Source organism: Mus caroli, chromosome 12 (assembly GCF_900094665.2).
Source record: "Mus caroli chromosome 12, CAROLI_EIJ_v1.1, whole genome shotgun sequence".
Classification (NCBI taxonomy): Eukaryota; Metazoa; Chordata; class Mammalia; order Rodentia; family Muridae; genus Mus; species Mus caroli.
This window is the reverse complement of record NC_034581.1, coordinates 94,977,330-95,003,077: the sequence shown is the minus strand read 5'-3', so window position 1 is coordinate 95,003,077 and position 25,748 is coordinate 94,977,330. Positions and strand designations below refer to the sequence as shown.

Below are 25,748 nucleotides of genomic sequence, written 5' to 3'. Positions count from 1 at the left end.
TTCTGGCTACTTTTCTATGCATATACAATATATTGGCCATATTCAGCATGTCTTCAAATTTCAACTTTCAGAGAGAAGTCTGAATGCTGTAGACTTACCCACATAAATTCTTGGTTCCGAGTCTACCTTTCAACGGTGTTTAGAACCAGTACACCCTGCTGAGCCTTTTACAGCATTGAAAGTTCTGTTGGGTCAAGTAGAGGATCTTCTCTATAGATCCACTGGGGTTCTGAGTAGCCCTGAGGGCAGCCTCCCACTGTTAACTTCTTGGCTGGCAGGAGCTGCCCCTGTGCAGCGATTAGATCAGGGTCTACCTCAGTGCAGCTGCAGACAGGTGTTCAGGGCTCTTCCTTACTCCAGTAAAAAGTACCCTCTTAGTCCTTAGGCAGACTATAAGGGAGCCATTTTTCTTGTTTTACACAGGGAAGTGTTTGCTCACAGCCAGGAGGCCTCACTCCTGTGAACTCATATTCTTACATCCATGTTGGGTTTTGGCAAGCGCCATCTTTTATGTTGACATCAAGGTATTAGAGTCCTGGCCACTAGCCAGCATGAGTTAAACTAGCATCAGGCCAAGAGTCCTTGGCCCAAGGTCATAGCTACCCAGTCCCAAAGAGTCTTCGATAGCATTTCATCCGTTCACAGTGCTTGAGCCCTGACTGAACCCATCCTGGCAGAGATGCTTCTACATGTCTACCTGGGGACCCAGGGTGTTCTTCCTGGAGTTCCAAATGATCCTGCCTCCAACCCCATCCCACCCCACCTCACCCCACCAGCATACTCCAGGTTTCCTTTTTAACAGAAATGTGCCTGAAAGTAGTGATAGCGATAGATTGGATTCACACTCAGAGTGACAGCCTATGTGACACATAGGCCTGAGGAGGCCCTGAAACTCACACTGTTTCCTTGATATTGTTCCACAATGATGTCCACTGGTCATAGACAGAGCAAAGCCTTAGCAATGGGACTGGGCGTCCTGTCCTAACAGTGCCTGCTGCAGTAGGCACTCAGAGCTTGGTACATCTAGCATGGCTTTTGTAGTGGGTTTAGTATGGGCACACCCCACCCCAACTTCTCTTGACACCTACTAACAGAACCCTTTTCTCAGCTTCTCTGCGAGGGATGCAGGAGGGCCTGCAGAGGAAGGCACTTCTTGCGTTTCAGAGGTGAGTGGGAGTTCATCTTTTCACTTGCTGTACGTAGTGACAACGGAACATGAGGAGCGAGAGGGGCAGGGTATTTTTAAAGATTATGTAAACAGTGCTTTGCCTCCGGGAGGATGTCTTGAGCAGCAAACATGAAACCTCAAAGCTAGAAGTAGGGTATCATTCCTTGCCCTGTTTGGCTATACTTTTAATCTGTTTATTCATTTGGGTACTTTTTATTCATTCCTGATAAAAGTGATTTTAACTCAAGAAAGGTAAGACACTTTGTCTAGGGAGATCGTTCCTTTATTAAAGACGTTTGTCATCATCTTGAAAAGAGGTCCCTTTTTTTTTTCCTGGCTTTTTTCTGCTTGTCAAGCTGCGGGCTTTTACATTAAGAGTTGAAGAAGCTAGAGATCTGAAAGTCTCTGAAACAGCATCCTAGCAGCCATCTCAAACTCCCCGTCCTACCTCACACCACAATACCTTGGCTCTTATCTCTGTCCTTGGGCCTTTCATGAACATAGAACAGTGCATTGTCATTATAAAAGATGAGTGCCCCATGCTCCCTTCTGTACCTGGGCAGTCAGGAGCAGCAATAATGTCATCACGGTGTGGGGGTGAGGTGCCAGAGGGAATGGAGTCTCATGGACGAAGATTGGACCCAGTGAGGAGCCGGGATCTACAGATACTAGGTAGTTTTACCTGTACTCGGTTTTACTCATTGCAGGTATAATAAATCATCAATATTAAATGGGTCCCTGAAAATACAGCCCTGTGAGGTGAAATCTAGAATTGGAATTGATCCTTTTGTTTTAAATACATCGAGTTACATTGACTTCTTAAAACCATGTTACCTTGTTACTTCTTTGAACACCTCATGAGCCTTCCCTGTACTGGCCACCTTGTTAGATCATTTCCTCAGAACTGCGTGTGTAGGTCTGTCCTGCCATCCATGTGTATTTTTCGTGCAGTCATTATTGCTTGGTTTTGCTACTGGAAAGTGCCCCTGCCTCTCTGTTTCAGTTTCCAGGCAGGCCTGTCCGTTACTCCTTCCCTTTGCCACTCTGATTCTTGATTAAGGACATGAAGCACCAGCCCACATCTGCACAGACCCGGGCTCTGGGCTCAGCTTTTGTGATTAGTGTTTCTCAGCCCAGAGCATGAAAGCATTTCCATTCCGATGGTTCCAGGTTTTACTTTCTCCAGTTCTTATTTGTCAAACCCACACATGGATGCTTCAGAAAGTGGCCGCCACATCTGTTTCACTTTCCTTAAATCAGCACATCTTACGGGTTCTCTAAAAACAGCCACGGCGGTGGTCTGCCTGGGGCTGCCTGGGTAACGGAGGGTTATGTAACAGCTGTTCTGTCAGCCTGAATTCTTTTCTGTTCCTTTTTTGCTTAGGCTTAAATTCAAAGAGATTTAACATGTTTGCTCATAAGGCGACTAAGGAGCAGAGCCCCTCCTAGCCTAACTGAGTACATTGTTGAAGGCCAACCTAAGTTACTGTTGTGTGAAATGCAGAATGGTCTTCAAATGCGCACAGTGACTTTGAGTCACGTAGACATTGCTGTTTTAAAGAAAAGACTTTAAGTAAATAAGAAAGATTGTAGTACTTCTTAAAGGCAAATAGATCGTTTAAAATCACTTAGGGGAGAAGTATTTTTCGATGCATTTTATATAAGTTTCACCCAAATTTTATATTTTATACTGTTATTTTGTTTCTGATTTTATTGTTTATTTCTTTTGTTTGAAAAAAAAAACGTGGTACATTTAAAAGAGGGATAGGGTTGCAGATACAGCCTATGAAAATGAAGTCTTAATCATAACTAGAGCCAGGATTTAGAAAGATTTGTTCTCTGAGGCACTCAAAGGGGCAGTGTCTGAATATATCAGAGTGGTGAAGCTCTATCCAGATATTGAGATATCAGCTGTTCTTACCCGTAAGTCACCTCAGCCAGTCTGTTGAACAAAAGTATGGTGAAGAAAATGCCATGTGTGCAGCACTGTAAGCTCTGGCTTCACTGAACTTTCACATCCTATTGAGAAAAGCATTCCCAAAGATGCTGACAGCAAGTGTCGTGGTGCACTGGTAAACACTGCTCCTGGGGGAGGTAGTGGCATGACATCATCTGTATTTGCCACTCAGGGCGGCATGGGACGTGCAGCCTCACTTTGCTGTGGCTCCTCCCCCTAGCTTGTGTGTGTGTGTGTGTGTGTGTGTGTGTGTGTGTGTGTGAAGGATGATAGATTGAGGATGAGCTGTCCCCAGAATGTAGGACTTTCAGTGAGAACCACCAAGCTAAAGATGTGTAAATAGTGTAAGAGCTCTGAGTAAACCATGTGTGCATTCATGAGTTCTGGGCCCATTGTAATCAGAAAGGAGGGGGACTTGGAGAGAAAATTAGCCAACCAGGGCAGCCGGGTGATGGCATAAAGACCAAGCCTTAGCCTCACACATCCCTCCCTCCACTCCATTTCTGCTTCTGTCTCCTTTTCTGGGTGTACTTAGGTAAGGTGCTTGTAGTCGATGCTTCATAAATGGTAGTCACCATTGCTGTGCGATCTGTGCATTATAAGCCAGGATGAAAACTGACACGCATTACCTAGATTCCTGGCTCAGCTCCAGACGCTGTTGGACATGGAATTTAGGAGTTCACTAGATGTGCTGGGGTCTAGTTAGTGGGTGGGTAAAATGGGTAGGAGGGCAGGTGGGAGGATGGATGGATATATGGGCGGCCTCCTTTTTATAGGAGAAGAACTGAATTAGTTAAGGTACAGGCACACTGCCAATAGAAGCACCATGAGCATCTTGTGATGGAACTTTTAGTGGTCTGTGCTCCTGCCCAAGGATGGATTGTGGAGCTGCTAGGTCCATGTAGGCTTGCAGTTAGATGGGCATTGAGCAAGTTAGCAGTAAGCCTACCAAAGGACCCTTGCCTCAGGAAGCTTGGCTGCTTGAGCCGCCCCATACAACTGCAGCAAGGCATGTGGCACCCGCAGAGAGCAACCCCCCACTTACTCTTTCTTGTTTTGTTTGTCACTTCCTACCTACCCCCTTTCTTTTGCTGAAATAGTCAACTTAATTTACCTTGCAAACAAGGCACTTAAACTACACGTTTTAAGGTACACTTCATTAGAAATTGGCAGTTGCGTTTTTTTGTTATTAGCCTCATTGGAAATTCTTTAGAAGTTACCATAAAGCACCTTGGAAACACCACAATTGCTAGCACTCCTAGTTTGTTTCTTTTACAGGCCTGTGGTTAGTGATTCATAATCCTTTGTTGAGACCAGGGTGGGGCCTTTGGCCATAACTAAAAAAAAAAATCCACACTCTGAATTCGCCAGATCAGCTGCCAGCTTCTCACTCCATTAGCACTGGATAGAAGCAACCATGATATAACTTAGTTTATGGAAAAATACAAACTGGACTGAGAAAAATTAAGGTTCTGACAAATCATTTTTGATGGCTGTGGAAACCTGGCTTTATTATTTTTTGAAAGAAAATGAGATAAAAAAATTACTTTACGTAATAAAATGTTTCTTCTTAATCGCTTTTATAGTCATTTTCCTTGGATAATTGAGCAAGACAGAAACCATGACATGTTCACCTCACCTTTTCAACACCCAAGAAAAACCCTTTCATGTGTTAATTCATGAAGAGCCAGTGCTTGTAAGTCATACAAGCTGGACTGTAGTGATGGATTTGCAGCCTCCATCTCTTAAACCCAGACCAGAAGAGTGCAGAGGCTGTAGCTTGCAGCTGGACTGCTAGTAAGGATTTCCCAGGACTGAGTTTTTTGCTTTGCTCAATATTAATTAACAAAAGGAGCCTCGGAGCTCAGTGGGTAAAGTGCTCACTATGCAAGCATGCAGTCCTGAGTTTGATTCCTAGCACCCACAGTGCTAAGGGGCCAGTCAGTCTAGTCATGACTTTGAGCCCCATGGACATGGAGAGACCAGGCAGAGACAGAGAGACAGACAGACAGACAGAGACAGACAGACACAGAGAGAGAGAGAGACAGAGAGAGAGAGAGAGAGACAGAGAGAGAGAGAGAGAGAGAATGTAAAGAATAATCAGAAAGGTACTTCTGTCTTCCAGATGATGCACACACAGGCAAGCTTACCTGCACATATAAGCATACACAATTACATTTAGAACATAAATTAAAAGGTTTAGATAAGGGCAAACCCCAGCCCTGCACATACAGCATTTGCCCAAACAGTGCCCAGCGTCACGGAGTTTGCCTGTTTTCTAGGTTGTGCCTATTAGAAGTCTTTTTTTTCTTTTTCCCATGGAAGACTAACAGTTAATTAAAAGGCCTTGTGTCTATAGAAAAGTTTGCAAGCTGGCCACAGATGACTCTGTAATGATTTAGCTTTCTGTTTCATCTTGAATTTGCTTTCTCCTGATAGAAGTGCCTCCTTTGATCACTGAATGTTGTCAGAGCAAAGATGGTTGTTTGCTATCCAAGACCCACAGTTTGTAATTAGTCTGTTCCATGGTCCCTTTTACCTAAGTAAGTTTGTTTTTTCTTCCTACAAGTCTGTTAAATGCAGAAGTAGGTCCTGTAAACTATCACATTTTGAATTGCTTCTGATGAAATACAATTAACTTCCACATAAAAGCCAAAAAAAACCGATTATATTTGCAGTCTGTTAGTCAGCCAAGACAACGTCTTTGCATCCCACAACAAGGCCAGTTAATGCTGCCAAGCCTAATGTCCTACCACACTCTTACACAACACGGTTATAGGAACACAGTTAGTAAACTGCATGGGATGTAGTAGAGTTTTCAGAATCAATGGGTGTCTTTCTCTTTCCCCGGTTCAACCCTCATTTTATAAGCAAAGCTGGTCTTTGATTTTCATATGGTTTTTCTAAAATCTAGAAATTTGGATGAAGTGCATTAAAGTCACATAAAACTTAGCCAAAGTAGCCATTGTCTGGCCAAGAGTTTATACTAAAAAGGGGTGAATACTTCTTCAGTTGATTTTACCTGTACACTTGATTTTTACTGTGACCCAGTGTGACACTTGGGCTTCTGTCTGTTGCAGAAGCCAGACCTTGGGGCCTTTGGATTCCTTATCTCTAGGCTCCTCTGAGGTATGGGAACCAAGATGGCCATTTTAGGTGCTGGACAAAAGCCAAAAATACATTCCTGTGATATATCTGTGTATGGTGGTCAGAATGTGGGAGAAAGGTTAAGGAAATGATAAATAGTTCTGCTGGAAATGTGGCTTTGACACCAAAATGCAGACGTGAAGACAGTTTATGATGATAGGGCAAGCAAATGTGGCCTAATGTTCTAATAGCGGTGAATACTTTTTCAGGGCCCATAGCCTGTCACCTACAGATCACCAAGCAGCTTTCTACCTGGCTCTGCAGCTCGCCATCTCCAGACAGGTCAGTGTTTCTAAGGTGTCCTAAGCCTGGTGTGCAATGTTACCTTCCAGCTCCTATGATAAGGCTGTCCTTCCTTAACTGAGGAAGCTGGACACTGCTCGAAGAGGAAGCTAACTCCTCCCAGAAATGACCCTGGGGTTCAAGTCTGTTTGAACATGTGCTGTGAAGACAGAAGGCCCAGGCTGCACTCTTGAGAGTAAATACACAACCTGGGGTCAGATGTCAAGATGAGTGCAGGACAGGGAATGTACCCTGACTCCAGAGGTCACCAAAGAGTCTTTAGCCTTGGCTAACAGGAGCGGAGTAGTGGAACCCAGGGCTGAGCTTCGTGACGGGGATTGAGTCACTGGTTGGAGCCTGATTGTCACAAGGGTTTTTATGCGTAACTGGAAAATGCCAGAAGGTATCAACCAGACACCAAACCCTTTTAAAATGCAGAGATGATGTGAACATTCACACACACTGTTGCATCTTCTTGCTAGAAGACCAAGTCTTACTGGCCCTCATCTTCCCAGGGGCATCTTGAGCTGCCTTTCACATTCTAGTACCCCTTTCCCTACTCCCTCCTACCTGTTCTTGAAATTCAGCCAGATGCTTGGCAGCCCACCAGGTAGGTGCAAGATGCTGGTGGTGACCCCAGCACATTCCTGAGTGCAGACTGGAAGAGTGAATCTGATGCTGGCTCCAGAGATATGTCATGCCCTATAGGCTGGACTGAGGTATGCATTATCCTTCCCAGTTGCCTCAGAATAGTGTTAAGAAGTGGCTCCCCTTGGCAACCTGGGAACAGAGGTCAAGACACCTACCTAGAAAGGTCTGTCCTTGGTGGAGTGTGGCTTACAGTGTGCTGAGCACTGACCATCTATTGTCCTTGAGCCTCCTCATGAAATCATCTTCCTTATATAGTATCAGTTCTTTCCACTTGAGGGTGCAGGAGGGGAGGACCCATGCCTGCCATTGTCGTTGTCTTAACTTGACAGTGCTTGGTATGTGTTTGACACCCAGGAAGACTTTTTGAATGAAGGAGCCAGCTCTGAACCCTTCAATCCAATCCTCTCTAACGACATCATCTTGAGCCTCACCTCTGCCCCTACACATATGGCCATCCCTGTAAACTAGCACAATGAGGATGGCTGCCTTTGTCTCCCTACTTAAGGCTGAGGGACAATCACATAGGAGGTTGGCACCCTAGAAAGCAGATAGGTAGATGGAGTCTCTGGGTGCAACCTATCCACAAGGATCGTAGGCATGTAATACTGAAGCGCCAAGGCTCTAAGTGAGTGTGTCCTTGTTGACTGGGACAGGGATTTGGGGTGCTGTGCTCAAGTCATCTCAGTTCTCTGTACTTGAGCTTCCTCCCTGCCAATGAATCATGTGGCCAGCTCTAACAGCCATGACTGTAGGGTTCCAAAGAAAGCCTCATAGCCAGCACTTAAGGTGTAGGGCCGTGTAGAACTGAACTCAGAATACAGGCTTTGGGAAAGCAAGCCGTGGATTCTCCTAAGGGCTAAGGTTCCTGAAGATTTGGGAAGAGGTAGGAGAGTCAAAGCATAGAGTGAGAGGCCACGTAGGAGTCCCCTGGGCAGGTGTGTCAGAATGCTCTGTCTCCAACTCTGTTTGGAAATCCAACTTCACATTCTCCTTTCTATTGATCCCACGAGATAAGTATTCAAATGCCTACTGAACATGTAACCACGGGCTTCATGCTTTCCAAGAACATGTGAGGCTGGAGAGATGGTGCAGTGGGTAAGATGCTGCTCCTTGGTACTCTGTAATAACCATAGGTAACACACGTATACACCACACACACACACACACACACACAAGAGAACATGTTGAGCAGCTGTTGCACCCGTGACCAAGGTTACATGTGGGCCTGCTTGAATTTGGCTACATCTGCTTTGCAAGTGGTCCTGTGACTTGCTTTCTTGCAGCCAGTTATTTTGCACCCTAGTTTGGAAAGGTATGGGGCTTTGTTTGTTTGTTTGTTTGCATATTTCCTTCATGTCCAGGGGAGATCCAAACATCTGGACCTTAAAAAGTTCTGCTAAAGGTTTCATGGCTTATGATGTACTTTAATTTCAATAATGCTCTGAAAGGGAGAATGGGTCAGCTAAGGCAGTTTAGTTCCATTAAGAATCCCTGGGAACTTGTCTCTGTCTCCACTCACAGTGAGCTCATCTTAAACATAATCAAAAGTGCGTCTGTTCTGTGGGGATGGAAGTTTATCTAGAGAGATGGAAAAGGCAGAGGAGTGGGGTCTCTCCTCTTCCCTTGCTTGTCCTATCTCTGCTGAAGAGGATGTGCTCTCATTTGGTCAGTATCCTGTCCTGAGGACATGTATGTAGGTGCAGCATGACATAAAACAACTTGCAGTGAACTTGATGTACCCGTGGCCTCTTTGTGTGACTGTCTAAACAAACTTCTGGGTTTTGTTTTAAACCAGATACCAGAAGCTCTAGGATATGTTCGCCAAGCTCTCCAACTGCAAGGCGACGATGCGAACTCCCTGCACCTCCTGGCTCTCTTGTTGTCGGCTCAGAAGCATTACCACGATGCTCTCAACATTATCGACATGGCCCTGAGTGAATACCCAGAAAATTTTATGTAAGTAGCCCCGCCATCGACCTTCCCTTACTCTGGAATCACTGCATGGGCTTCTCTCTAGACTCCTCCTTTCTGAGCTGTCCATGAGACCTTCGTGGGCACTCAAGGAGGGCAGAGAAACTTACTCCTGGTTCCCCACTGCCCTGGGTGCTTAACACCAAGCTGCTTCTAGCCATCCTGACACAGCTCAGGTACCCCACTTGTTCTTCTCCACTGTGTTCCCTGAAGCACGCACAGTTGTTCCAAGACAGTAGTGAATATTTTGATAGTTTTCAAGAAAGGTAGTAAGTAGATGCGAATTCCCATACACTTGGCTGTGATAAAACTGTTAGACTGTAACCTGGGTTAGGATGTTTAGCTCTCTGAGTCTAGGTTTAGTATCTAGGAGATACAGTTTCTTGAATAAGTTTATCAACACTTACACGTACTGTAAGAATCATCATTAGAGGCAGCCACAGGCTTAGCCTGCCTACCTGCATCATCACATTTGTCCTCTGAGTCACATTTTTTATTGAGCCCGAGAATGTGAGGTTCACTGACTCCATGCCTGGTGGTGAGGCCTTGTGGAGAACATTGTCTTCTGGGCTACCTACCGGGTTACCAGTACACAGTGACTAGAAATAGTAAACACTCCTGTGGGCTGGAAGAGTCTACATGTCTGCATGGCTGCAAATCCAGTAACAGGGTAGGGACAACGTAAGGGTGGGGAGTGGGGGTGGGAAGGAGTGTGGAAGGTGGCCTCGCTTTCTCTGTTTAAGTAGGTCAACTCTAGCTTGATCCCCCTGCCTGTTTTGATCAGTGCTTTCTCAGCAGCTCTCCCTGGAGAATTGGTTCACACATTTCCACTGCTAACATGTCTTTGTCTTCAAGGAAAGGGCGCTTCTCTTCTCCCCTTCTCCATCTAATCCAGGAACCCTGTGGCTAAAGAGTTCTTTTGTAGGCTCAGCTGTTTGCAGAGTGAACTAAAGAGCTTTGCTACAGTGTTGCTTCTTGCACATCTCAAACTTGCTCTTGTGACACCTGCACATTTCTGTATTTTATCCCAGGATGTTTCCGCCCTGTAGAATCACAGTGATTAGATTACGTTTTAAAGTATTTGGTTTTCTCCATTTTGATAAAGTAGCAACAACATGATACGATGGAACTTAATCTCTATCGACAGTATTTATAAAGTGCCCTTCTATGACTCCTCCCTCCAGCACACATGTGTCCATGCATGTGTGCACAGCCACTCCCCTCTTTAGATACTACTCTCCAGCTTGTGGTTCCTGTTTCAGTAGCCCACAGTAGCACCCTAGAGAAGCTTCCTAGACTAACAGCCACACTGCACAGTAAGCAATCAGCAGCGATAGCTAATGCCATAGTGCCTCCAGTGACAGCAGCTGACAGCCTTGTCAAGCAGGAGGAATAAGGAGCGGCAGTGGAGATATGTCAGCAATGTAAGCCTGTTACTTTAATGCTAAGCTGCAAACTGGAAAAATCAGAGTATGTGGCATCAGGTCTGAGATCAGCTCAGGACTTGTCTGCTTTTCAAATAGTTTTATGTCTTCCTTTGTGATGGGAAACTTCTTGGCAAGAATGCCTACTAAAAGTTGAGAGTAGATGTAGTCTGTGGATCCCACAAGTCCGTGATCACCTGAGTAAAACCTGTTAGCACCAACTGAAGCAATGTCCCAGCTATAGGAATTATGTTTCTTTTTGATGGGTCTGTCCCCAGCAGAACTTTAGACCCTGAAGCCTAGGGTTGCCTCTGGTGTCTTTTATTTCTAGCCACATATAATAACAAACTTAGTTGATATTATGTTCCAACTTGTTTCTAGACAGCCCTGCCTGTCATGTTGAACAGTTGCTGATAAGATAGCTGAAGGTTCTCACAGAAGCAGCCAATCATCCAGCGTTACCCTGTCTGAATTAGTCTGCTTTTCCATTACTATACAAAAAGTCTGGCGCTGAGTTAACATTTGTAAAAAGAAGAGATTTATCTGTATATTTACCTAGAGGTCCAAGGGCTTGGGTTAGATTCTGCTCAGCATTGATGAGAGTCTCCTTGGCTGTATCTGTTATGTCATGGTAGATGTACACGGAGGAACACACACAAATGAGAGGTCACAGTGTGAACAGAAATCAGGAGAGCAGGAATGGTTCAGCCTTGTACTTTCATAGCAGTCTATTCACACGAAGATTAGCTGGGGCTCTCAGAAATTACATCAGTGCCTGGCAGTGGTGGCGCATGCCTTTAATCCCAGCACTTAGGAGGCAGGTGGATCTTTGAGTTTGAGCCTGGTCTACAAAGCAAGTTCTAGGACAGCCAGGGCTACACAGAGACACTGTCTTTAAAAAAGGAGGAGGAGGAAGAAGAGGAGAAGAATTATTATATCAGTCACTTCCAAGGGCAGTGTCCCTAGTGACATAATGGCTTTGTACTGAACCCCACCTCTTAAAGGTTCTATCACTTTCCAACATCACCATACTAAAGACCAAGACTCCAACATTTAAACCCTTGTAGGACATGACACTCATGCCTAAAACATATGCCATATGCTTTGGTTTGGAAGTGTGCCCTCCAAAGGCCCATGTGTTGAGGCTTAGTCCCCAAGATGGTGCTTTGGGGAGGTACCTTGGATTGTTAAACAGTAATATCTTGCTTACTTTTCTATTGCTGTGACAAAGCACCATTATCAAGGCAATTTATAAAAGAAAATGATTATTGGGGGGCTTGCAGTTTCAGAGGGTGAGTTCGTGACCATCATGGCAGGGAGCATGGCAGGCAGGCATGGTGCTGGAGCCATATCTAAGTGTTCTTCTTGATCCACAAGCCTAAGGCAGGAAAGGGCTAACTGGGAATGGCTTCTGCTTTTGAAATCTCAAAACCTGCCCACAGTGACACCTTCTCCAGTGAGATCACATCTCCTAATCCTTCCCAAACAGTTCTACCAACTGGAGACCAAGCACTTGAATATATTTGTCTATGGGGGCCTGTGATGGCTTGATAGGAATGGCACCCATAGACTCATGTGTGTATGCTTAGTCATAGGGAGTGGCACTGTTAGGAGGTGTGGCTTGGTTGGAGAAAGTGTATCACTGTGGAGGCAGGCTTTGAGGGCATATATGCTCAAGCTATGCCCAGTGTCCATCTCTGCACAGTCTTCATCTGCTGCCTGCAGATCAAGATGTAGAACTCTCACCTCCTTCTCTAGCACCATGCCTGCCTGGATGCCACCATGTTCCCACCATGATGATGATGGACTGAACCTCTGAAACTCTAAGCCAGCCCCAATTAAACATCTTCCTTTATAAGAGTTTCTGTGGTCATGGTGTCTCTTCACAGCAATGGAAAGCCTAAGACCTGGCCGTTCTATTTCAAAGCACCATAGGTGGTATGTAATAGAAGTTTCTAGGTTATTGGTTATTATTATTACCACCTGTGGCTTATGGATAAAAGAAACGTAAGGCGCCCCTAGGCCTTAGAGAGTTGTCAGTTCTACTGGAGACATCATTGGACCTTAGTCTGCCTTCTCTCTACTTTGTTTTTCTTTGTGACTCACAAGCTGAGTTTGCTCAACTCTGAGCTCCTGCCAAGATACTCTGTCCTTGTTAGAGGCCGAGAGTGATGCAGCCACTTGAACTTGAGCTGGAACCTCTAGAACCAAGAGCCAGAGTTGGCTCTTTCTATGCATAAGGTAATTACTGTAGGTCTTTTGTACAGTATCAAAGTGAACTATACAACATCCTCATTCTCCATGAAATTATAAGGTATCTTAGTACCTTGAAAAAGCCTGACAGGGACCAAAAAAAGCTAAGCTAAGAGGTCCATCTCAGCCATGTTGTCATTCGAAACAGAGTTGCATGTAAGCAAATAAGGATTCCGATTCTGGGAGCCAGAAATCTTTCTTTTTTTTCTCTTTCCTTTCCTATCTTTTTTTTTTTTTAAAGGCAGAATCTTATGTAGCCAAGGCTAGTCCAAACCTACCTTAAGGTTGAGGGTAATCTTGAACTCCTGGTCCTCCTGCCTCCACTTTCTGAATGCCAAGATTACAGGTGTGTGCCATCTTACCCATTTTATGCTATGTTCAGGATGGAACTCAGGCTTCATGCTTGCTAAGCCTGACCAAGTCACATGACTCACATCCCTAGCCCGGAAATTCTTTCCTGAAGAAACTCCCTCCACCCTTTGTCCTATGAAGGCTCTATGCCCCAGTATGGGGGAATGCCATTGCCAGGAAGCAGGAGTGATGGGTTGGTGGGGAGGGGGAAAGGGATTGGGGAGGAGGGTTTCAGAGGGGAAACCAGGAAAGGGGATAACATTTGAGATGTAAATAAAGAAAATATCCAATAAAAAAAAAAACTTTGTATATCAAAAACAAAACCAAAAATAAACAGAAGAAACTGCCTCCAAAAGTAAGTTTTGGAAAAACTGGTGTTCTTGGCTTAGTTCTGGAAGGGAAGGAAGGCAGATTATTTTTATAAAAGTTAGGTTTAGGCCCTAGGAGCTCAGAGGCTATTGTAAGGATTGAGGTAGCTCATCCAGCTATAAGGCATGATACCTGGCAACTGCTTAGTAAATAAACGTAATTCATATTATCACATCACCCCAGTGATTTCAAACGTATTTTTGAGTCCTTTAAAATTGTCATTAAATAATGAGTAGAAACTAAAGAATGTTTATTTATTGTGTTTCAGAGGATAGCACAAAACATGAATATTCATCATTTAAGAACACCAATGGTGCCTGTGGATTCGTTTGTTCTCATGCAAATATTTACAAATATTTCCCATATAATATAATGGCCAAGTCTCATTTCTATCCAATCCTGTTGCTAGTCACCTGACAGGTTAATTACTGTCCTATCTTCTATGTTAACTGTTGTCTCATAGTTCTCTACTGTCTGTTTGTACTTGTAAATAACAAAGAATTTTAGCTTTAGATGTTTTATGTATTTTAAAATATAACCCAGACACTACTTGCTTTCAGTGGTTAAAATTGTGTTGCTGAGGTTAGGTCTTGTTGCATATTTATCCAGTCTACTCTACATAGACATGGTTGCTCTTCTGCTGTGATAGAAAAATGCTGCTGTATATAGTCCCTGTACGTCTCCTAGCACCTATGCTTAAGGATTATTATGGATTTTATGAGAGATTGAAAGGTGGTCATAGGATATTAGGTTTTGTTATTTGGCTTGATTTTTTTTGAGACAGGGTCTTGCTATGTAGCCCTGGCTGGTCTGGGGCTATGTAGACTCGGCTGGTCTTGAATTCACAGAGATTTGCCTGCCTCTACCTCCCAATTTCTGGGATTAATGGTGAGCAGGTGCTGCCACACCTGTCAGGTTTGTGTATTTTTAACCTTATCAAAGCACTGACAGGTTATGTTCCTTCTGGCCCAAGAGCCCCTATGACTCCTGCACCAGTATTGCTAGACTTCTTTTTGGTACTGTGGCTATAGGCTAATAATCGCATTGCAAGTTAAGTGGCATGCCCCTCCTTTTCATTTGTACATTGGTCTATTTAGTTTCCCCTTTTATAAAGGATGTGTACAAGTCTTTGCTCAGTTTTGAATTGTGTTGTCTTTAAAATTTGTGGCATTTCTTTATATTTATGCTTGCAGGTTTTTCTGTTCATGTGAGTTGCAAAGATCTCCCCAGCTGTGGGTTCTTTAACTTTGTTGTTTCTCTTCTAATTGTAAGACTTCTTATCGTGTGTGTGTGTGTGTGTGTGTGTGTGTGTGTGTGTGTGTGTGTGTGTATGTGTGTGTGTGTGTGTGTGTATTTCATGCATATCTGATAGGGTTTTACCACTTAGGTATATCCCCAGTCCTATTTTTGCTTGTTTTAAAATTTGAGACTTCACTAAGTTGCCTCAGTTGGCCTTGAACTCACTATGTAGTCCAGGCAGGCCTTGAACTTGTGATCCTCTTCCCTCAGCTTCCTGGGTACCTGGGGTCACAAGCCAGACCTAGCTCCATTGAACAGTCCTTTCTGTGTCTAAGGAGACTTCCCTCCCCCAAGATTAGGAAGGTGGTTCCTAAATTAGCCTCTAAAGATCTTGTAACATTTCACATCAAACTCTCGGGATCTGTCTAGAGACTTCGTGGGCTGAGGGACCAGTGTGGTTGTTTTCCTTGTGTGGCTAGCCAGCTGCACCAGTATCATACATTTAAAGACTCCTCTTCCCTCTTGCTCTACACTGTCACTGCTGTCCTGGGTCAAATGTCCAGACTTTGGTTTCTAGGCCGTTTCTAAGCTTTTCATTTAATAATACTGGTCAGCACATCCATCTCTGTATGGTTGTTACTTTGACAGGGTCTCTAGCCTAGGCTGCCCTATTCTCTGTTGAATCATCTATATAGAGAGAGGGTGACCTTGAACTTCTGATCCTCCCGCCCCATCCTCCCAAGTGGTTGATTATAGATGTACACCCAGGCTACATGGCACTGGGGCTCTAGGGCCTTATCCATGCTAGGCAAGCCCTCTACCTGCTGAGCATCACCCCTTTCCTTATTCTTTCTGCTTTCTAGGTGAGATAGGCTTCCCTGTATCCTTGTGGGTACCTTCCTGGGTATCACGGCCATTTCAAGCCCTTTTAACCAAGCAGGTGCCAGGTGCCCATTGAAACAGTTGTCTCCTAAACCAGGCCAGGACTTCTCCTAAGGCTCAGACATCACTTCAGATTCTGAACTTCATTTACAGATCAAATGCTGGAATAAGTGTATTTGCTTGGGTTTGATCTTTGTGGGACACAGCCAGGCTGTCATATTCATGGTGGCTTTTGAGGACTCTGGTGTTACTGAAATGCTAGCATTGATGCATCAAGCTTACAGTGGCTCCAAGTGGAGCCGATACCAAGGGTGACCTTCTTGCTATGAAGCAAACGTGCTTATGCAACTTCCCAGTAGTTTTGTCATCGACCTGAAGTTTGATTTTTCTCCTGTTTAAGCAGAGAGCACGCTCACGCTTACTCCTGTGCTGTTCATTGGTGAGGTCAGAGGATCTAGAGCGCTTCATGAAACAATCAGACGTTAAGAAAAGCACAAGGAAGTGGCTCTTCAAACACAAGCTTGGGTCTTTATGTGTGAACACCTTTAAGTATATTTTCAACTAAAATAAAACATCAGTCTCGCTCTTCTAAAGCCCCCTCTCCTACAAGGATCCCTAACGGGCACAGCTGGGAAGATTTTTGTCAGGTTTCTTTTTTACACTGGTAGAAGCTATGTGAGAAGACCTGAACATATTACTTAGCAGTAATGACTGCTAACATTCACACACTGTGCTATAATAAGCATGATAAAAAAAATGGATCTCGAGAGATGGCTCAGTGGTTGAGAGTACTTGCAGTTCTTCAGAGGACCTGGGCTCAGTTCCCAACACCCACCCGGGGGACTTACAACCATCTGTAACTTCAGTTCTAGCGATCTGATACCCGCTTCTGGCTTCTCTGAATACCAGGTATACCCATGGCTCATTTACATGCATGCCAGCAAATACTCATACACATAAAATAAAACAAAAAAATTGATAAAACTTAACAAAGATTATTTCTCAAGAGAGCATCTGAGGTGGGCGGTGTGCTTGCCCCCGCCTTTCCAGACAAGGAAGCTGAGGCACGGTTTGTCCTCTCGTGCACACTCTCAGAGGAACACAGCTTCAGCTGAAGGCTTCTCTTGAGCAGTGCTTTGGTTTACTGATTCCAAAGGGGCTCTGGTTGAATCTGAGCTGAGTAATGACAAATGGTAAGAAGTAATGACCTTTGGTAAGAAGTTGGACCTAAGGGAGAAGGCTGTTTACCTCATGAATCTCGACCTGTAGATATTCAAAGGATGTCTGGGTGGACTGAGAGCAACCCACGAACCCAGGAACACCAGGAGAGGGACAGGGAGTGTGGGCAGTTACTGTTTAAAGGATGCAGAAAGGTTTGCAAAATGAAGAGTTCTGGGGACCAGCGAGATAGGTCCATCAGTAAGGTGCTTGCTGCAGAAACACGCACTTGAGTTTGGTTAGAACCCGTATAGGAAGCAAAATATAGGGGCTGGAGAGATGACTTAGTGGTTAAGAGTACTAGCTGCTATCCTAGAGGACCAGGGTTTAATTTCCAGCATCTATATGATGGCTCACAACTGTCTGTAACTCCAGTGCCAGAGGATCCAAAATCCTTTCTGGCCTCTGCAGGTACAACCCGCATATGGGGCATGGACACATACAGACCCATATACATAAAATAAAATAAAATAATTTACAAGGCCATCTTTAATGGTATGTCTTTGTAATCCCAGCATTGAAAAGGTAGAGGCAGGCAGCCCCCCACTGGCCAGTCACCCCAGTAGTGAAGTCTATGCTAGATCCTATCTCAAAAGCAAAGTATTTAACACCTAAGGAATGACCCCTGAGGTTGATTTCCAACCTCTCTGCACACACACAATTTCTAGGGATGGATGGTGGACAGTGGCATAGCATTGTGAATGTACTTGGACACCTCTGAACTTTATGCTTAAAGGAGCTAAAATGGCAAATTTTATGCTATGTATGTTTTGCTACATTTATTAAAATAACAACTTTCTTGACTTTTATTATTGATGTATTTGGTTATAGGATGGCGTCCAGTAAGTATTCTTCAAAGTTAGATGACCAGGGACCCTTAGAGTCTGGATCAGCATTCTTTCAGAATAGACTCACTGAGCCAGGGCAACATATCCCACACTTGTCACCGTTCTATGAGGTTCAGCAGTGGTGAGATCTTTGGTAAACATGGAAGCACGTTAGGAGATAGGCCAGAGGCTTGGAGACCAACACTTGTTTCCAACAGAAGACTGGGAAGACTGGAGAGTGTTCGTGGCTGCATTTGTTTGAGGAGGGGAAGCTTTGTCCTGCCAGAGGCAGCCAGCCCAAGGTGGGTGGGTGGTGCTCCCTACTCCTCTTTCCCATGTTCACCTAGCCAGGCAATTCTGGTTTAATTCCTCCAGTATATTGTTTTCCTTTCAAAAGAACCACTCCCTTTGGGTAAAATTTTATATCCTTTAAAACGGGCCAGTTTCCCTGTCAGCTCAAGGGCACATGTGTTTGTCAGATCTGGGGAAGTCCAGCTGAGGCAGGAAGGCCCACAACAAAGCTATCCCTTTCTAATCTTCACCCAGAAAGTTGATGTATTTAAGTGTTGTTGTTGTTGTTGTTGCTGCTGCTGCTGCTATTCTTTCAAGATCTCCAAACTCTCCTAGTGTCATTCAATAATTCCAAGAATCACCTTCAGAATTTATACAATATGCTTTCTGGAAACTGAGTCTGCAGTGCCTTGCCCAGAGCACCTAGCACACCACACACCTGAGCAGCATATGCCAGGAACAGCTGGGTCTCACAGCCCTGCACAGCAGCCCAGGAGCCTTGGGGAAGTCAAGCAGGCCTGCTTTTCCTGTCACCCATTTTTCTTGGCACTTGGCACTCTCTGTGCTAGCTGGGCCCATGGCATTGCCTGCCAGCCCTTTATGAGACCTGGGGGCAGCTTCTCTGCCTCCTTTTCACTTTATCTTTCTTTGATGGCTCATGCCATCTGGTCAGAGAGCTCTTGGGAGTCCTGCCTGGCTGTGTAGAGCCTGTTGCTTTGAGGGAAGCATGGTGTACAATGGCTCCCTTCATTAAAGCAGAAGTTGAAGGTGATTGGAAAGATGGCTGTAGTGTTTTCAGTTCAACCTGCCCAGGTCATTTTCAGCTTAGGTGACATGGCTCCAGAATACTAACTCAAACTGAGATCAACTCCTGAAACAGGAGCCAAGAATGAGGGAGAGTGCAGTGCCTTGAGGTGACATGTGCCAGTTGTTTGTTCTAAACATACTTCTGGACAGCTAAGGTGTGTTCCAGTTTATTGACTCTTTGAACTGAGAGGCAAAATGTAAGTAATATGGTCCATAAAGAGGAGGGAGGCTTAGGATGGCAAGGGGGCAGCCACATCATCAAGCTTACGTCTGTCCCAGGCCCTGCTCTTCCCGGGGCAGAATAAGAGACAGCTAAGCCCTGAAAAACCAGCTACTTACATATTCGTTGGCACCAAGAATCTTTGTTTCACCAAATCAGTGTGCTCAAGGTTTTCTGGGACAGCTGATGTGAGAGTGTGGGGAGATAGTGTGGCCTCGTCGCCCTCTGACACCTAAGACCAGAGAGGGAGAAAGGCCAACATGCTTCCAGATGTGCTGGATACTGCACTCTTTCCTGAAGCAGCTGAGGGTCTTAAAATGGCCATGTGTTCAGAACTTCCTTAGCAGTTCAGTGGCTCACATCTGGTAGTGAGCCACTGGGTGGGTTCTTCACCATAGAAGCTGCTACAGTGAGGAGAGCCTTGCCCTCAGGCCCTCGTCCCCCCTGTTGACAGCTGACCAGGAGGCAGAACACATTTGGGTGTTTAACAGGACCAGTTGCCCAGAAGGACCTCTTGAAAGCCTGAGAGTAGGGGTTTCTCATTGAAAGCCTGTGAGGTTTTGTGTATCAGCAGAGATATTTGGACTTGAACACATTTCAGAAACATTCAAGTTTGTTGCCCATTTAGGTAGCCATGATGCAAAACTCTCCCAGCTGGTTATTAAACCCGCCTTTTATTTCTGTGTCTATTCTGGGAAAGCATTTGCGTCTTCATCCCTAGGAAATGTCTTCCTTGACCCCACCATGTCTATATGCTCCTGGACAGTTGCTCCGTGCTCTACAGACTCAAGGGAGGACCATGAGGTACAGCCACTGAGATTGATTGCCGCAGATTGAGAGACTGGTCACCTAGCATAGCCTCACTATAGCGACGTGGGCAACATTGGGCAGAGTTCTAGACCAGTCCTTAGAAAGTGCTCACAGGTACCGTGTGTTCCAAACTGCAGCTAAGGTGCCCACAGTTCTAGGCTTAATAGGATTGGGTGTGCAGAATTCCCACCTAGCTTGGGAGCCATGCTCCCAGGAGTCGCACTGGAAGCAAGTGTAGTGCACACCAATTGCTCCATCTTCTCGAGAACCCAGGAGTTTGGAACCAGCCTGGGCAACGTAATAAGCTCTCAATTCTAAATAAATAAACTAATTTCCCCTGGGAATGAATAAGCACAGGAAAGATTTCCGAAGTGCAAGGACCGTGGGGCTCTTTCCTGGGAAGTTGTTTTTCTTTACTTTCAAAACACACCACTGCAGGTCCGCCCTCCATTGGGGTGGAGAGCTATGAACTGTAGTAGTGTTTCTAACTCTGCACCCACAATCCCTGGGAACCTAGCTGTGTGTGGATTCGGACTTGGTAGAAGAAAGATAGAGATTCTGTTTTTCACAAAAATCTTTCTTGTAGATTCTGCAGCTACATGTCTTGGACCATATACTTGGAGTAACAAAGTATTCAAAGATCTGTTAAGGCCTTTTCAAGTTTTGCATTAATTGGGAAAACTTGTAACTTCTTTTTCTAATGAGGTAATAAATAACATGTCAATATGCAGTTGGGTAAGCCAGATGATCCATGACATTGTTCCCTGGGTAACAGATGCAGAATTAGATCATTTGAGTGAGCTGCAGTTAGTCAGGGCTCAAGCAATCGTTAACACGTGTTAACAGTCACCTAACCTGGCTGACATTCGTTCCTTCCAAATGTTGACAAAGGGGAATAAGAAGTCTGGTTTCAGCTCTGGCCCCTTCCCAGCTATAAGCCATCATCAAAGTCACCCCTGGTGGGCATCAGTCACAGCAGCTGAACTCGAGGCCACAGGCTAGGTGTTTATGTATTTGTTTGTTTGTGTGTTTGTTTTTCTGGCATTGGTCCATTAAGAAAGCCCAGCCAGACTACCATGGCTCCAGCCAGCTCATAGTAGGTTGAGGCAATAAACAGAGGTAGAGTTCCTTCAGGTTATACTAGCCTTCAGGAGAGCTGGCTGGTTAGATCTGAAGGTACACTTCTGGACAGGGCTGGCTGCACATGGCCTGCTTCGCCTTCCCTTTCAAAACACCTGTTCCCGACTGACTCATCTGGCTTTAATCCCTCATCTCCCCTCATCGCCACATTGCTCTTCATTTTTTCATCCTGCTTGTCTTGGTTGGGTCGGCTGCCAAACCGTCTTCTCTAGTTAAAAATGTCTTTCGAGCACACTCGCCCCACCCACCCTACGCCCCCTCCTCTGCTGATCGAGCCTTTCCTTTGCTCAGAGTCCCATGCTCGCTTTCCTTCAGGCCGCTGGCAGCAGCTCCGTCTCTCCACGTGGGCTGCCCAGCTCTGAAGTCAGGGTCAGGGAAGATATCCAGAGCTCTGAGGACCTGCGTCCCACCGGCGCAAATTTTCTGGGCTGTTCCACACAGCTGCTTTTGCATCCTGCCCACGTTCAGTAGATAAGCAAAGGAAGGCTCCTGGCATTCGGAGTCTGAGAGTTGAGTTCACAGATCATCACAAGATCGCAAATGTTCAGGTTCCTAGGATTTTATTTCTAAATCACCTGCTGTGAATGCAGCCCTCACATTGAAGTAGTGCAGGTTTGCATGATTAATGTGTGTGTTTCCTCCTTGAGGCACTTAGCAAGCTTAAGGAAATTAGAGCCACAGACTTTAAATTTTTTTAAAAAAATCTTTGATGTGTATGTGCTGCAATATGTGAGTGAGTGTGTGTGTGTGTGTGTGTGTATGTGTGTGTGTGTGTGTCTGTCAGATGACTACCTTAGATGCCAGTCCTTGCTCTCTCATATATGAGTGCAGGCCTCTTGCATACTGACCAATGGTCTTCTAGGATCTTCCTGTCTCTGCCTCCCATCTCTCTCTAGGATCCCTAGGGTCACAGGTAAGTGCTATCTGTCCTCTGCCTGCAGGTGGCTTCTGGGGATTCATGGGAGTCCTCATGTTTGCATAGCAAGTTCTTTACCCACTGAGCCACCTCCTTAGCCCTCCACTAGTTGTTCTTGATTGGAAACCTTTGTGTATATTAGGTTTCAGAATTTTAAACTGTGCAACTTCTAGCTTTCTCTTTCCTCAGCCCAAGTCAGGACTTGTGGGAGTATCACCAGGAGAAGGCTGAACAAGAGTTTACATACAGCAGGTGGGACAGATCTGGCAGGGTCAGAAAGTCATCCTGGAAATAATTGCTAGATACCCCACTTGCCCTGAGATGTGCCACTTAGACTCATCTCCTGTGAAGAACATTGAAATTTCATATTACCACATGACCTGGATTCTCACTGGGACATTATATGTCCGTTCTAAGCCCTTCCTTAAACCAAACATAATTCAGGAATTATCTTAGGATTCTTTGAAATTTTCCAAAATAGGGTAAAATATTATTTAATGAATTTTAATGAAAAGTAAAAGTTTGAGTAACTGGAATTTTGTATGTATCAGACTTTGGGGTAGCAGGCAGATCACAGACATACATGCACAAATGTGAATGACTGTTCTCTAATAAGTCTTGCATGTGACATTCTAGGGTCAGAGCCCCAATTCCAACTCCTCAGGCTCAAGGCCACAGTGTGGTCCTCACTGGGCTGGAAGTTTTGAGAGGGTAGGGACTGACTGCACTTTATGCCACGTTGTGATTCACAGTCTTACATTTGGGGGCTTAGATATTTGGCAGTGGCCTAGACAGCACTGTGCCTCCCTCTCCATCCATGTCACTGTAAGATTCAAAATAATTCCCTGCTTCTTGTTTGGTGCTTTAAAGTGAGAGAGATTTAGTTCAGTGTCTGTGCTGGGAGTCTGGCTGAATTAACTCTGCCTAATTTGCGGGGTTGTTGTGGAATCAGTGATTAAATATTCCAAGTGCTCACAGCTGCTGCTGTTGTTATTTTTTTTTTTTTACTTGTCTTGGAAGCATACGTTTCTTGGCTTATAATTTGTTATCTTGCGGTTGTAAGCTCTCATGGTTTTTGACGATTGTGTTGTCATTGGAGGGGGTTACTCCCATTCTTTAAAGCTAAGAGGTGCCATTCACCGTGCACTCTCAAGGATGAGTAGGCACTTAAGAGGCCTAAATGCATGGCCTGAAAAGGCATTTCATACAACAGAGCACCCTCTGCAAAGACCCATGGCACATGAAGACTAGTGAGGTGAGGGAGGAGTTGGCCTTGGTTTGAGTTGGGCTGAAGATGATGCACTAGGAGCAAACTAAGGTAGCAAGAGCCAGATCACAGCACGCACTGTAGAAGCTGCTAAATTTTAATAAATATCAGTAATGAAGTCTGTTAGCTACCTTTCTCCTTGCTGTAACCAAAGTACCTACCAGGAAGCAGCTTAGGGAAAGACAAAGCTTACGCAGAGAGAGCATGGTGGTAGAAGCAGGACGTGCTGCTTGGGTTGTATGCCTTGCGGGATGAACGGTCTTCACTTGCTTTCCCTGTCTTATTCAAGTAAGGACCCCAGCTTATGGGATGGTGCGCCAAGTTTACAATGGGTCTTCACACCCCAGTTAAACCAGTTCAGAAACAGCCTCAGAGGCCTGCCAAGCTTTGTCTTCCAGGTAACTTTAAAAGCTGTCAAGTTGGCCAATGAGATTAACCATCAGGGTTGGATTTGTATTTTAGCGTGTTCTCCTGTTCTTCATTAATTTTATGTAAGTTTTCAATAAGTCTCTGAACAAAATATGTTTTAAGTGAGATTACTGAACTTTGAACCAAGTCTACAAAGTACATGACTTCTGACTTAAGTCATGGCTGCTCTTGGTGACACGACCACCCTGATGGTCCCTCTCCTGCTCACTGCCTCTGGCTGGCAGATAGCGTCCCATGTCCAACACTGGTGTGTCCTAAGCTTTCTCATCACTTGTTTTGTTTTTCTTGCCTTGGGATTTCCTCAGTGGGTTAAATTTACAGTATCTTTGGATTCAGCAGAATCAGATTAATGCCAGTCATTGTGCATTCTGACTGTCCGTGCTGGCGTCACTTGATGTTTTCAGCCACCCTAAGACATTGGGGCAGGTTTCTGGAGAGATGAGAAGCATCGGTTCTGTTTCTAACACTCTTCCCTGCCTGATAAAGCCACTGACATTCAGGAAGTGGGTGAAGAGGCAGTGCCATCTCTCCATGCCCCCAACATGCATTCTCAGCCTTCACATGCGCTCAGGGGTGCGCAGGGGCCTGCTCGGTGCCTGGCTGCCTGTTTTCTTGCCTCCTGGCTCTTCCCTCTGCCAGGTTCTTTGCTGTTCCCAGTACCTCCCTTCCAATGCCTTCCCATCACGTGTGCTTAGCAGGTCCACTATTGTTCTTCCTGTCTAGCTCTCTTAGATCCAGCCCACACCTTTTCAGCTCCGTATCATGAGTCAAGTGTTTGAAAGCTGTTATTTCATGTTAATTAGAAGTTCTTTTCCCAGCCAGGAAACTGTCACAGAACTGTTCCCTTAAGCCAAGGCTTCAAGATGCACTCTGGCCTTTGTTCTTGGGGACAGTGAAAGGGATCATGGCTAATTGCTGCTGAACAAGAAAACATTCTCACCTACTCCCGGACTTTCCTCTGAGCCTGGCCAAACCATAAAACCTTGGTTTGCCCTTACCCAAGAGCCCAGCCACCTGCAGTGCTAAAGAGGCCTGTGGCCCCACAGTCTTAGACCACTCTCCTAGACACAACTGCTTGGCAGCAACCTTCACTTAGAAGATCCTCTACGCCTCCAAATGGTCTCCACTAAAGACTGACAGGGGACCAACTGGAAGCCGGATTTGGGTTAAAAAAAATTACTCCTAGGAAGTTCTAGACTCATCTATGCTTCAGCAAGAGTTAGCTTCTGATTCCTTTCAAAAACCCTTGAGACCTCACTTCCCAACCCCTAAATGGCTATCAGTCACTGTAGAGGGCCCTAGTAGGCTTCAAAGGAATTTTCATCTGTCCAGATGTCATGGATGAGAGCCTAGCCCCACGCTTGCATCTGACCTTCCTCTTGGTTCTGCTGCTTATAGGTCAGGGACCACAGCTTTCCATTACCTGGCCAATTACTACCTCAGTCCAGATTCTTCACTTCAAACCAAGGTCTGAGGAGGAGGCTGCAGCCCTGACATGTCTCTAGGAGCACAAGCAAGCATCTTTAGGCTTCCTCTGCTCTGTTGGGAGAGAGGCAGAGCTAAGTTTGGAATGTGCTTGGGCAAGATACCCTTGTCCTGGCTTTCACCAGCAGGGACTTTGCTGCTCTAGGTGCCGTAAAGTTGGTCATTACATCACATGTGGGTGAAGAGCTCTCCTATGTCTCATTTATAACACTTGAAATCCATGTCTTCATCTTCCATGGGCTACAGAGGAAGCCAATGGTGGGTGGGTATCATGAAGGATCCATTAAACAAAGAGCAGTCGTGGACACTAAGAAGGGGAGGCCAGAGAAAGGAGGGGGTGGGGAGGGCTCACGCCAGAGGGATCAGGCATCCATGTCCCCATCTGTTGGAGAGAAATAAATACTACCTACCTGCAAAGGTGATTACCGGGATGACACTACCAATGTCTGTAAGTCCCATATGCACATAGGAGGACTTCAGTAATCTGCAGCTGTCCTCTCTCCTGTCTTTATTATAACAAACCTTACCTGGTGATGTATACTCAAGTAGAGAAGATGGAGGAAGAAGGTAGTCATAGGAAGACTGAGTCAGTCAGTGTGGTGGGTTTAGCTGAACTGTAGAACAGTTGGAGAGAGGTTAGGTGC

The 25,748-nt window shown here is 45.2% G+C and overlaps 1 protein-coding gene across 6 annotated transcripts in view; it reads left to right on the top strand.

Annotated features, from left to right (window-relative positions):
• Ttc7b (tetratricopeptide repeat domain 7B) overlaps positions 1 to 25,748 on the top strand; it is a 215,049-nt gene that overhangs the window by 132,349 nt on the left and 56,952 nt on the right. For all 6 annotated transcript variants that reach the window (XM_021179207.1, XM_029484578.1, XM_029484576.1 and 3 more), the window contains 3 exons: positions 1,109 to 1,166; positions 6,482 to 6,554; positions 9,001 to 9,161. In XM_021179207.1, coding sequence (XP_021034866.1) covers positions 1,109 to 1,166; positions 6,482 to 6,554; positions 9,001 to 9,161 — 292 coding nt within the window. The remainder of the gene's footprint in view (positions 1 to 1,108; positions 1,167 to 6,481; positions 6,555 to 9,000; positions 9,162 to 25,748) is intronic.